General features: G+C 22.6%; 1 protein-coding gene across 1 annotated transcript; it reads left to right on the top strand.

Annotated features, from left to right (window-relative positions):
* Positions 1-8110: 8110 nt before the first annotated feature.
* On the top strand, positions 8111-11759 carry LOC122637209 (odorant receptor coreceptor-like). The gene is made up of 4 exons (XM_043829212.1): positions 8111-8423; positions 10109-10218; positions 10304-10414; positions 11589-11759. The coding sequence occupies exons 1-4, from the start codon at positions 8111-8113 to the stop codon at positions 11757-11759; spliced, it is 705 nt and encodes a 234-aa protein (XP_043685147.1).
* The last annotated feature ends 1323 nt before the right edge of the window (positions 11760-13082 follow it).

The raw sequence follows: 13082 nt of genomic DNA, 5'->3' as shown, positions 1-13082 counted from the left end.
TTGCTTGTAAATTTCACATAAAACGTGAAATTTTATTACCGATGAAGTTACTATAAAAAATTGCGATTACCAAATTCTGCTGAAATTTTACTCTTAAAAAGTTTACTCCCAAAAGTCTTCCCTTTAGTGATTATTTATAGACACGTAATGAACTATAAACATTAATTACAGTTTATTATAGTTTACTATTCGAATGATAAGTTTATCATTGCAATTAAAAATTGCAAATTTATTATCACAAATTTATAAATAATTAATGTTATTAATATATAATTTATTTTTTAAAATAGTAAACTTAGTAGCATACATTTCAATATATTAGTACACGAGTTATATATTATATTCAAAATCAAATAAAATAATAATAATAATAATAATAATAATAATAATTTGAGTTGAATCATTGTACATTCGAAATTTTTTAAACGGCATCCATTCAATCGTTAAAAATTATTTTTAAATTAAATTATTTTTAAGTCTAATCGAATCGAATCGAATCGAATTTAAATAGAATAGTTTATGTATAATATGAAAATGTTTTTGAATGTTAAGAATTGTTAATAAAAAGAAAGATTATTATATTTTCTATAAAATGACGTTCGGTTTATTAAAACATCAATTTTTCGTTTTAAAAAATTACTTAAATTGTCCTATTGATTCCATTAAATTTCTTGTTGACAAACATTTGTGAAGTTATTTTGTTTCGTTTTCAATTTTATGCAAATTATTTATCATAATTTAATAGCATTATCTTTATAAAATAAAAAAGGAATCTAAATGAAACAATGTAATATGATGTATTAATTATAAATATAAATTAAATAAGAAAAATGAAATCTAAATATGATGTAATTTATTAATATGATAAATATGATGTAACTAAATTTACTCAAGTAAGGGTTTTTTCTATTCTTTTTTTTTTCAAATTTGTCTTATTCACAATTACAAAAACATTGTTTTATAAAAATTAGTCTAAAAGAAATCTACATACATATGGATGAAAAATATTTTTTGTATTTATTGTAAGAAGTATTTTGAAAAATAAATAAACAATAATTTGTTGATATTCACGAATATGGATAGAAACAATAATGATTATGACAGCGAGGTAAGAAAGAAGAAAATAGAAAAATAAAAATTTTAATAAAAAATAGGAGTAAAAATGGAATATGAGAATAGTAATGAAATAAAAATTATCAACAGATTAAAAACAAAATAACTTCAAAAAAGAATTTACTACGCGAACTCAACAGATAATTAAATAACTTTCTGTTTTTTTTTCCTTCTTAAACGAATAATAAAATCAAAAGAGTAGAAAAATAGAAAAGAAGAAATTGAACAAGATATCAAAACCGAGTTTTAATCATTTAGTGTCGAATTAATTAATTAATGAAAAAAAAAATCTCATTTAATTACTCTTCTATTTAAAATACAAATAGAAAGCAAAAGTAGAAGAAAAAAGAGAAGAGAAAAAGATCAAATGTTCATATCTTACTTTCATGATAATTCTGTTTATTGTTCCTTCATAAGACTGCTTGCAACTGACGATAATAATTGCATAAACTCTCTTACGAACAGTCATCGAAAGAAAGAGAGAGAGAGATAGGTAGATAGATAGACCTTTTCTTCGAAAATTTATTTTCAAATTAAAACTTAATATAAACTTGTATCGTTCATCATCCTTGTCTCTATCATCTCCCTGAATATTTTATAATTCTGTTCGCTTATGAATTAATAAAAGTTCGGCAGTTGGAAAACATTTTTTTTTAATAATATGTAAGGGTAATTTTGAAGATATATGAGGTGGACAAGAACGAAAAGTTTTAATGGCATACCATAAAAACAATGACAACGACGAAGAGGACGATGACATTTTCATTACTAGAGATAGTTCGGTTTTGTATATTTTAAAACTTTTCAAACGTAAAACCTTCTTCATGATATAACTTCTAATTTTTTTCCTCCTACTTCTTTTTTTTCATTTTTTTGCGAGGAGCATATTACACAAGAGTCGAAAGAAAAAGCGAAGTAGTCGAGTAAATGTAAGCTACCGAATATTGTTTATATCGTGTCGCCTGATCTCTATATTTTTCATTTTATTTCGAAAATTTCATTTTCTTTTTTAAATATTTTTTATTCATTTTATTCATGTTTTTAAAACATTTTTTAAATATTTTTATAAAACAAACTTTTTTATGTAAAATATTGTATAATAATTTTGTGCAATTATTTTATATACTTGTGTGTGTATGTGTGTAAATAATTGTGTATATCGTGTCGTCTGATCTCTATATTTTTCATTTTATTTCGAAAATTTCATTTTCTTTTTTAAATATTTTTTATTCATTTTATTCATGTTTTTAAAACATTTTTTAAATATTTTTATAAAACAAACTTTTTTATGTAAAATATTATATAATAATTCTATGAAATTATTTTATATACTTGTGTGTGTGTGTATAATTATGTATATCGTGTCGCCTGATCTCTGTATTTTAAATTACATTATTTTAATACCTTGTACGTAGTATTTCAAATAGTTATCGTATTTCAATACTATATAACTATATATACATATATTTAATATTTTAAATTTTATACTGTATTTTTCAAAATACATTGTTTTCATTACATATACATTATATTTCAAATTAATTGGAGTATTTCTTTTTTTTTTCCATAAAAATTTATCATCAAAAATATTTCCATAATTGACCAAATTAATTCTTATTCTTTTTTTTTTTTCATACAAATTTCATCATCGAGAGAATATCCTCACTGTTTATACGATTAATTTCTTTTATTTTTCATGGAATTGTTCATCGATAATACCGTCACGTTTGTCTTAATTAATTTGCTTTTTCCATTTTTTTTTTTTTTCTTTTTCAGAACATCATATTATGCTACTCGTTATATCTACGCTAGTGGTACAATATTTTAAAAGGGAAGAAAATCTAAAAAATTGCATTTGACTTCAAGAAAATTTGCTATATTATCACTTCCCACTTTCATCGACGTGAGTGCGATCTTTAATAATTGTTAACAATTATAAAAAAAAAGGAAATTCTGAATACAAAGTGTTTCATTTTAAACGAGACAGTCAAATATCTGTATTCCTATTAATCCTTTGACAAGTTTGCGAAGTCGCCCAATAATCAGACGTTGCTATGGATGTGCAGTCGAGAAAATATAAAAGTAGAACGTTTGCGTTATAAAAACTAAAACTTTATTTAAATACAACTAAATTTTTTGTCAAAATCAAAGAAAACATTCAGTTTTACTATGTTTGTGTATGACTCGTTTTATATTTTTGCAATATCTTTCGAAACAGTCGCCTATAGCTGAACAAATAGCACTTTTAGACATTTTGTATAGAGTGTTATATCGTATAAAATATATAAAAGATTTTTTGATTCGTCTGGTAGTGAATTAAAGATTAAAATTCGTTCCGACTAGGCTATTATTCTCCATCATAAATTTATTAAGTAAATGGAAGATAAGATTGCATCGTTACAGATCTCAAAACGAACGTAATATTCTTTAGTTCATTATGTCATTGTGTGGAATATCGTTTAGAATGATAGACGAATACGAGCTTTTGAAAAAACAAATTTGGATGCTTATTTGCTAACACGCGTCTAAAAAGAGTTAATTTTATAAAAAAATGTTTTAAGTAAAAATTGTTAGGTTAGGTTTTGAGAAAGAGAAAATTTAATATTCGTCGCAACTGTTTTGTAGAGTGCATCTTTGTCGAGATACGGAAGTCAATATTTTTAAAAGAAATTTGTTATTTCAGGTGGAGCAAAAGTTGTAGAGAATATCGATACGAATTCAACGAGTATTTACAACGTACCATTTTGATCAATATTTCATCGAGTTATGGCGCTTTGAAGATTGACAATTTATATATTCGGACATGTCTGTTAAGATGGAGAATTCTGTGTAATAGAAAATTAAGAAAAGGAAAGAAAATTTGAAGAATACGTTCAGAGAAAAGAAAAAGCAAGAAAATGTTTCTTTTTGTATTATAACTATGTGTTATTAATATTTTGTGTTATAAATATTATTTTGTGTTATAAAAGTTATTATTAGTTTCTGTTAATTTTTTCTTTTCTTTAAATTTAAAATATTTGTTTTGTAGACTATAAAAACATCGATGACTTATTTTTCAGTTCTATGAACGTTTATATGAACGTAAAATAAAATAGCCGAATTATATATATATATATATATATATATATATATATATATATATATCAATAAGTATATAAAATGTTTATTATGATATATCGAATTATTATTATATTAATAATGTATCAGTCATACTAAAATAAGAATAATTATATACTTACTATATAAAAATATGTTAATAATAAATTTGTATTATACACTAGTATAATTAATTAAAAAAAATATTTTAGAATTAACCAAATTAATCAAAATTAAAATATCCTCTTGTAATAATTTGTCGATATATATTGATTAATGTTATTTTTTTTATAGAAAATTTAACATAAATATATCTGAAATTATCCGTATAAACCAGAAATTTCCGTTACTCAAAAAAAAAAAACAATAAAAAGGAAAAAAGAAATTTCAGATCCGTTTAAATTATTCGCAAAACTTATTATATTATTATAATATCATAGATCGACAATCTCCGTTATTAAAAAAAAAGTTTCACAATTGTCTAAGTCTCTGCTAAACTTTCGACGAAACTGACAATTATTAAAAAAAAAAAAAAATTGCAAAATTGTCCAGACAATCGTAAAACTTACCAAAGCATAAATTAGCAGCCACCATTATTTAAGAAAAAAAATTGCAGGAAGAAAAATTCGTATAAATTTTTCGAAAAAATTACTAAAATTTAAACCAGCACTCTATCAAAAAAAAAAAAAAAAATCTGATCGCTATATACCGTAGCGATTTTCGTCATTAAAAAAAAAAAAAAATCAAAATCGTTTATATTAAACAAAAAACTTTTCTTAGAGTAAACCACCAACCATACCGCCATTATTATAGCACTGCACACGTTATACCAAAGCTAGCACATAATTTTTCTTACAAAACACATACCTCTTCGAACGATCATTACATTTTTACATTAAAAACACATTGATTCGTTCAGCAAACATTCGAGAAAAGACGTTCCACCTGTCAAAAAAAAAAAAGAATAATAAAAAATAATAAAAAACAAAAGAAGGGCGAACAAAAAATGTCTACCCATTAATTCGATCGAATATACGAAATAAAAAAAAACAAAGTTGCAGAATGGAAAAGAAAAAAAGAAAAAGAAAAAAACAAATAAGAAAGACAGAACGAAGTTAGACACACGACAGTAGGTAAGATAATTGCGATCCAAAAAAACAGAACGAAAGAAGACAGAAGCGAAATGACGAAGAATCAAAAGAAAGTTTCAAAAAGTTTCGTAAATAAAAAAAAATCAGCGGATCTTCTAAGCCCATTCATTCACTCCCCACAAACTCTTCAAACTCTCTTTCGTTCCTGTCTTTTACCCCCACTCTTCATATCTTGCATCCTAACCTCTTATTATTGTCGCACTACACAATCTTTCATTCTCCAATTTACTGTCGCTCCATCGATATATTACTCGACTCGAGTTCGATTGATACGTTATTCTTTTCTACGTTCAATAACAAACGTTAATAAACAAACGAATAAAACAAGAAAGATACGACGAATTCGAAAAGAAAGGATTGGTTAAGTTGAAGAAACTCACGTGACCTATATCAGGGATGTATCCAGAGGAACGGGTGACCACGCATTTGTTGTTCTAAGAAAGAAAATTTTTTTTTCGTTAATTTTTATCATGTTACGTCACGTTGTGCGAAAGATGTGGAGTGGAATACGTTGAAGGAATTGGGATAAAAGTTTCCAGATAATCTTTTGTGAGAGAAAATAAAAAGAGAATTGAAACGAAGAGAACAAAAAAAGAAATCGTTCATCACGACGTTTCGTGCTTTTAGTGATTAATTTCTTCTTTTTCTTTTGGGTTTTTTGTTGTCTTTTCTCAAATTATACAAAAATGAACTACACAAAAATTCGTAAGCATGTAGTTTTAACGATCTGAATGTAAAATGTTTGTCGGAAGTGCCTTTCAATGAGATTAATCGATTTTTTAAATTAAACCAGTGTGCATATGCGTGTCTGTGTAAATATGTACGTATGTATATGTGTGCATGGGAGTGTGTAAGCGTATAAATGGGTATATGTGTATGTATACCATAGAGCTATAAAGAAGAAAAGTTCGGAAATATTTATGAAGTTCTATTAGAGAGATAACTGTTAAATAAATAAACCATAGGGTGTGTTCATTTAAGGAAAGTTTTTTCCGATCGGTGTTTAGAAGTTACACTGTTTTTTTCTTTTAAGTGTCGTCCTTGTTAGTCATGGTGAATATATTTATTTTTATTATTATTTATTATTTTTTTTTCTTTTTTCTTTTTCTTTTTCTTTTTCTTTTTTTAATCGGTTTTTTCTTTTTCAAGTAAGATTATAAAAAAATACATGTGTGTGTGCGCGTGTGTCTTTTCTTTTGTTAAGTAAATTACAGAAAATTACGTGTCTTTTTTTGTTAAGTTTTTTTATTAAGTGAATCGTAACGAACGACGTATCTTTTTTTTTTCATCCTTCTTTTATTTATTTTGAAAGATATATTGAAAATTTTTTACTTTATGTTCGCTTATAATAATTTTTGTAAGAATCATGTTAAAGATTAATTATAATTTTTATTAATACTATCTCTTATTTATGTTATTAATAATTTTCAGAATATTTTTTATAGAAAAGTATTAAATATTTTTATATTTTTCATTACTGATATTTTTTATACGATATCAAATAATATTATAAAAAAATTTAATATTATTATACCGAAAAAAAAAGATTTGATCTTATCTTTCTTTTTTGTTAAATAAATATTAGTGTAAGTATAGTTCGGTCAAAAAAATATAGAAATGAACAAAAAGAAGTATACAATAAAAATTTAATTAAGCAATAAATATGATGAAAATTGAAGAATTGAATAGAAAGAAAATTAAAAAAGCAATTAATTTGTTTCATCGCATTGCATAAATTTCAGTTCCGAAATTTTTTTAATAATATGGAATCCACAAAATTAAATGTTTAAAAAAAGTTACAAGAATAAATGTATGTAACACGGTTCTACATATAATGTTGAACGAATTTATACGAAACTAAAAAAAACTAAAAGAAAAATTTTTAATAAAATATAATTAAATAATTAATATAAAAATTAATTTTAATTAATAAATTAATTAATAATTATCGAATAAAAATATAATGTGTATATGAAGCTAGTAAAAAAATAATATGTAGGATAATTAAAAAGTCTAATGCATTTCTACAAAATTAAGAAAGAAATATTAAAAAAAGAAGATGCAATACGAATTAAATTATTCAGTCAATTTAAAAAAATTTGAAGATTTAAATAAAAGAAAATTAAATAAACACGATTAGTTTATTTCATTGCATAGATTTCAATCGAATTTCTGATTCGATTTGTTTTAATATTATGAAATTAATAAAATAAAACTTATAAAAATTAAGAAAAAAATGAACGCATAAAATGTAAATAAAATCCACTGTATTTTTACGAAATTAAAGAAAAAATATTAATGAAAAAAAGAAATACAAAAAGTAAACGAGAAAATATGCAACAAAAATTAATAAATTTCTATAAAACTAAAGAGTTAGTTAATTAATCAATTAATAAAAAAAAACCAAACGAAAAAGAAATATGCAATGAAAATTCAATCAATTAATCAGTAAATTTCGAGGAAACTAAACGATTTAATTCACTTAACTAATTGATTAAAAAAAAAAACTAGAAACACAAAAACAAATAAAAAGATATATGGGAGAAATAAAAGATGTAAAAAAAAGAAAAAGAAAAGGAAAGAGAATAAGAAAAATATGATAATCTTTGTTTCAGGCGCTTGACTTTCGTAGTACCAGCAAGGTAATAGATTTGAACAAACGTACGTTAAATTGCGCGGGAATTTGGCCAGAAAGGATTCACGAGCCGGTTTTCATTTTTTTTTCCGTTTACTTGGCCGTACATTGTACAATGGGTGTCCTATCTATTACCGATAACATGTCGGATATGGAATATATTATCGGTTGCATAGAAGAGCATATGTTCAATTTTATGACACTATTGAAGATATGTATATGCAGAATAAAAAGTAATTCGTTGGCCGAATTTTTAAAGGACATCAAAGTTGATCTTATTCCAGGAAGATACAAAACCGATGAGGAAAAGATCGCCTTTTTAAATTATAACAATTTCAGTCTAAAGTTCGTCAAGATCACTATAGTATCCTGCGTCGTAGCCGCTACGCTGTATTATTTAGCTGGTTTAGCTGCCAATATTGAAATGGGTAAATTTCTTTTTAATTAATTCGAAATTTTATTTGACTAATGAATTTCCTTTATTATTATTATTATTATTATTTTTCGTTTTATTTATTTTATGTCGAATAACAATTCTTTTTATGGCTATTATTTATTTATTAATTTTGATTTTGTTTTCATTTCGATCAATAATGTCTGCAGGTGTTCCTCAACTATTTTCTTTTCCTTTTTCTTACTTATATTTTTATTTATCTTCTTGTTTTTTATTTTGTTGAATAATTTTTGTCTCAACATCCGCCAATTCTTTTTTTGTCGTAATTTTTGATAAATATTTTAATTTAATTCAATTTATTATAATAATGTAATAATAATGTAATAATGTAATGTAATAATGTAATGTAATGTAATTTTTTATTTTAATTTATTATAATATTATAATTTTGCATATTTAAAATATTTTATTGTAATATATTTTGAAATATACTTTTATGTTGCATTTTCTTGTTCCTAATTGTTTTCTTTTCTCTATATCTCTTACATTAAACATATATTATTTTCAATATAAGATTACTACATTTATATATGGAGTGATCGGAATAAAAACCTTAGAAATTTTAATCACATAAATTTTAAATATTATTTTAATTTCAAATATTAAAAAAAAAATATTTAATACTATTTGTTTTCATTTTTTGTTAATTAAAATTAAAAAATTAAATATTTTATATATTATCGATCAAAAAAAAAAAAAAATGAGAAAATTTCTAATAAGTAAACATAGTATTTACTATATTTCTAATAAGTACATAGTATTTACTATATTTATCTTATGTGTGTATTATTACTTTATTTCATTTATATATTATTAAATACATTTATTTTATTTATTTATTAATTTCTAATAAATTAAAATTTTTTTTTGTTATATATATCTTTTTTGTTATATATATTACTATATAATTGTTTTTTTACTTACAGTCGTGGCAAATTCGTCTTATGGATACAGATTGCCATACAAAAGTCGTTCGTTGATCGAGCCGACAAATCTGATAATCTACATCTGTCTATGTCTGTATCAATTTTTATTAGTACTAATTATCATCTTCGGTTATGTCGGAACAGATTGTTTATTAATCAGTTTGGTACTTCACGTCAGCGGTCTTTTCTCTGCACTTTCTTGTAAAGTAAAACACGTTTTAAACAATCCAGAGAATCGTAGAAGTCGAATAAAGAAATTAATTTTGAGACACATACGTCTAATACGGTAATAATAATAATAATAATAACAATAACAACAATAATAATAATAATAATAACAATAATAATAATAATAATAATAATAACAATAATAATAATAATAATAATAATAACTATAATAAATAGTAACAACGCCAATAATAATAATAATATTATTAATAATGATGGCGATGATAATGATGATGATAATAATGATGTTAATAAGAATTAAAACAAATACAATAGATAAAAAAATGCATTAAATAAAATTATAAATAATATATATATTTATTTATTATTTATTATTATAAATATTGTATATTATTTTATTATAATTTGATATGACAACGAAAAAAATATAAATAATAAAATATATTATAAATATATAATTAGAACATATTATATACATATATATAGATGTAAATATATACATATATATAATATATATTTTTATATGTATACATATACTATATAGAATGTTTCAGATTGGCTGAATCTTTGGAAAGTGATTTCAACATATTAATTTTACAACAATTATTGGGAAGTACCATTCATCTTTGTCTTCTCGGTTACGATGGTCTCGTTGTAAGTATAATATACAAGTTTTGTTATTATTTTTTCTAAAAAATGTTTTCTTGACAAAATTTTATTAAATTATTACTATTTTCAGAGTATGTCAGCAGGACAGGAAGCAAAGTTAATCACTTTTGGCGTAATTGCAGGTTGCGTTCTAAGTACGCTATTGGCTTATTGTTATATTGGAGAGTGTCTTATTAATGAAGTACGTAAATCATCTTGTTTGCACGCAATTATGTCATTTTATGCTGGGAATACAATAATATCATTTCACTTTCAAATAAAGATACATATATAAATATTAATCATTTAGATTTAATAATACATTTACATTTATTTCCATTTGTATATAATTATTTATATTTTTCTATTATTTATTATATTTTAATTTTATACACATACATACACATGTACGATATGTACATATATATCAATCATTTACAAATATTAATCATTTACCTTTAAGAATTCATTTACGTTTATTTTTATTTGTATATAATTATTTATATTTTTCTATTATTTGTTATATTTTAATTTCATATATATACGCACATATACATACACATATAATTCTAATATTAAATTTACTTGATTATTATTATATCGTAATTCATCATTATTTATTATGTATATTCTATTTATGTTGCATTAATAAATTTATATATTATTTCTTTTATTTATTAATTATAATATTATTTTAATCAATGTATATTGTTCCTTTTTAATATTTTTAATATTTAATATTTTAACTTATGTTAATATTATATGCACATTATATATATTATATATATGTATCTATATATATATATATATACATATTTACACACATACACACATATATACATAGTATTTATTATATTTATCTTATGTGTGTGTTATTATTTTATTGCATTTATATATTATCAAGTACATGTATTTTATTTATTTATTAATTTATTTATTGTATTTATTATATATATAGTTTTTTAATATATTATTATAGTATATTATTTATTATATTTATTTATAATTATTTTCTTATTACAATCTTTTTATATTATTTTTTATAACATTTTTTTATATATACAAATTAATATATTTAGTATATAGTATTTACTTACGTATGCATTTATACACACATAATATTCATTACATTCATAAAATTTATAAATTTAATATATCGTGTTACGTTTGAATGCTCCGAAAAATTCGATCTCATATTTCAGAATTTCTAGAATTCAGTATTTTACAAATTTTCTCGAAACATTCTTTTTCTTTCTTTTTTGTCTTTCTTTCTATGATCCTGTTTGAATTGTCATGGTGTTCAGACATTCTTCCCCATCAAAAATAATTCATAATTATAATTACAAACTAATAAATGTTTAAAACGAATTTTACAGAGTATGTCTTTAGCTGAATCATTTTATCAATGCGAATGGTACAACATATCACAAGAGGAGATTAAATTAATGCACATATGCATGATGCGATCGGCGAAACAAATGCAACTCACTGTTGGCAAATTCTTCGCATTGTCATTAACTACATTCACAGATGTGAATAGAAATTAATTTTTTTTCTCGTTTTACCTTACCTTTTTTTTCCTTTTTCCTTGCCATCTACATATATATATATATATATATATATATATATATATATATATATATATATATGTATGTATATATATGGATATATATATATATATATATATATATGTAAATGTACATATAAATATATATATATACATTTTTTTTCATATAATCCTTCTAATCATTATTATTATTCTTTATTCATACATTCTCGTACATTTTTAGGTCGTGAAGACATCAATGGCATATTTATCCGTACTTCGAACGTTTATATAAAAAAAAAAAAAAAAAAAAACGAAAAAAAATATACTACAAAGAAACAGAAAAGAATTACACTTAGAGAATTTTAGATGTGAAATTTAACAAAAAAAAAAATAAAAAACAGACAGGGTATCGAAACGAAAAAATAAAATTAATTTAATAGAAAATGTCACGTTTCTTCATTTGAAATTTTTTCATTTTCAAATTCGATTCAAATTCGATTTCGATTTCAAAAGAAAAAAAAGCTATTATTAATCAAAACTATAACAATATAAAAATTTTATCTTATTTTGTTTTCAATCTCATAATATCGTATACTGTGTGTCCGTGCAAACGATAAAAAAGGACTTGAGTATGGCAACGAAAAGAATTGAAAGAATAAAGAAACAATTTTATTCAAATTTAAATTTAAAATAATGTAATTAAAAAGTGACTTAAAAGGTTAAAATGATGATCATTTAATTCTGTTTTTCGAAATAAAATACAAACAAGAAATAAACTGATATAAAAAGAGAATATCTTTATACACAAAAAATTATACTAAATATATGTTAATTAAAATAAAACTATATTTATTTTAATACTAAAACAAACATGCCGTCGTTGAAAAGGTTTTTGGACATTTAGTTCTGCATAATTGTACGAAAAACAGACGATCTTTGAAATTTTCTTGGTAATTCAATCGCTTACAATCCCATTACTAAAAGCCTATATTATTAAAAACAATCATACTAGAAAATAAATCTATAGAATTTCTTCATAATGAAATTATAAGAAACTTTGAAGAAAAAGAAGAAAAATTACAAAAAATGCATATCTTAAAGATACACCCAAAAAATCAGCATTCCATAATTTTTTGCATTCTACGCATTTGTAACATTTGAAATTAAAAAAAAACAATTTTCGTTCATTAATTAGAGAAGTGACGTTATGTTATCAAACGATGATGTCAAAGAATCATTTTATGTATTCTCTACCGAGAACTGTCGTAATCATTTAAGACATCCTTTACTCTGCACTTCAATATGACCAATCCACCAGTAA

This window comes from Vespula pensylvanica, chromosome 25, assembly GCF_014466175.1.
Source record: "Vespula pensylvanica isolate Volc-1 chromosome 25, ASM1446617v1, whole genome shotgun sequence".
Taxonomy (NCBI): domain Eukaryota; kingdom Metazoa; phylum Arthropoda; class Insecta; order Hymenoptera; family Vespidae; genus Vespula; species Vespula pensylvanica.
The sequence above is the reverse complement of the archived record's forward strand: the minus strand, read 5'-3'. Positions and strand labels throughout refer to the sequence as shown.

Bases quoted from the DNA above. Each gene is read 5' to 3' on its own strand.
- LOC122637209 (XM_043829212.1), top strand. From the start codon at position 8,111: ATGGGTGTCCTATCTATTACCGATAACATGTCGGATATGGAATATATT. The intron at 8,424-10,108 runs GTAAATTTCTTT...TATACTATATAG, and splicing joins AGCTGCCAATATTGAAATGG to AATGTTTCAGATTGGCTGAA. The intron at 10,415-11,588 runs GTACGTAAATCA...CGAATTTTACAG, and splicing joins GAGAGTGTCTTATTAATGAA to AGTATGTCTTTAGCTGAATC.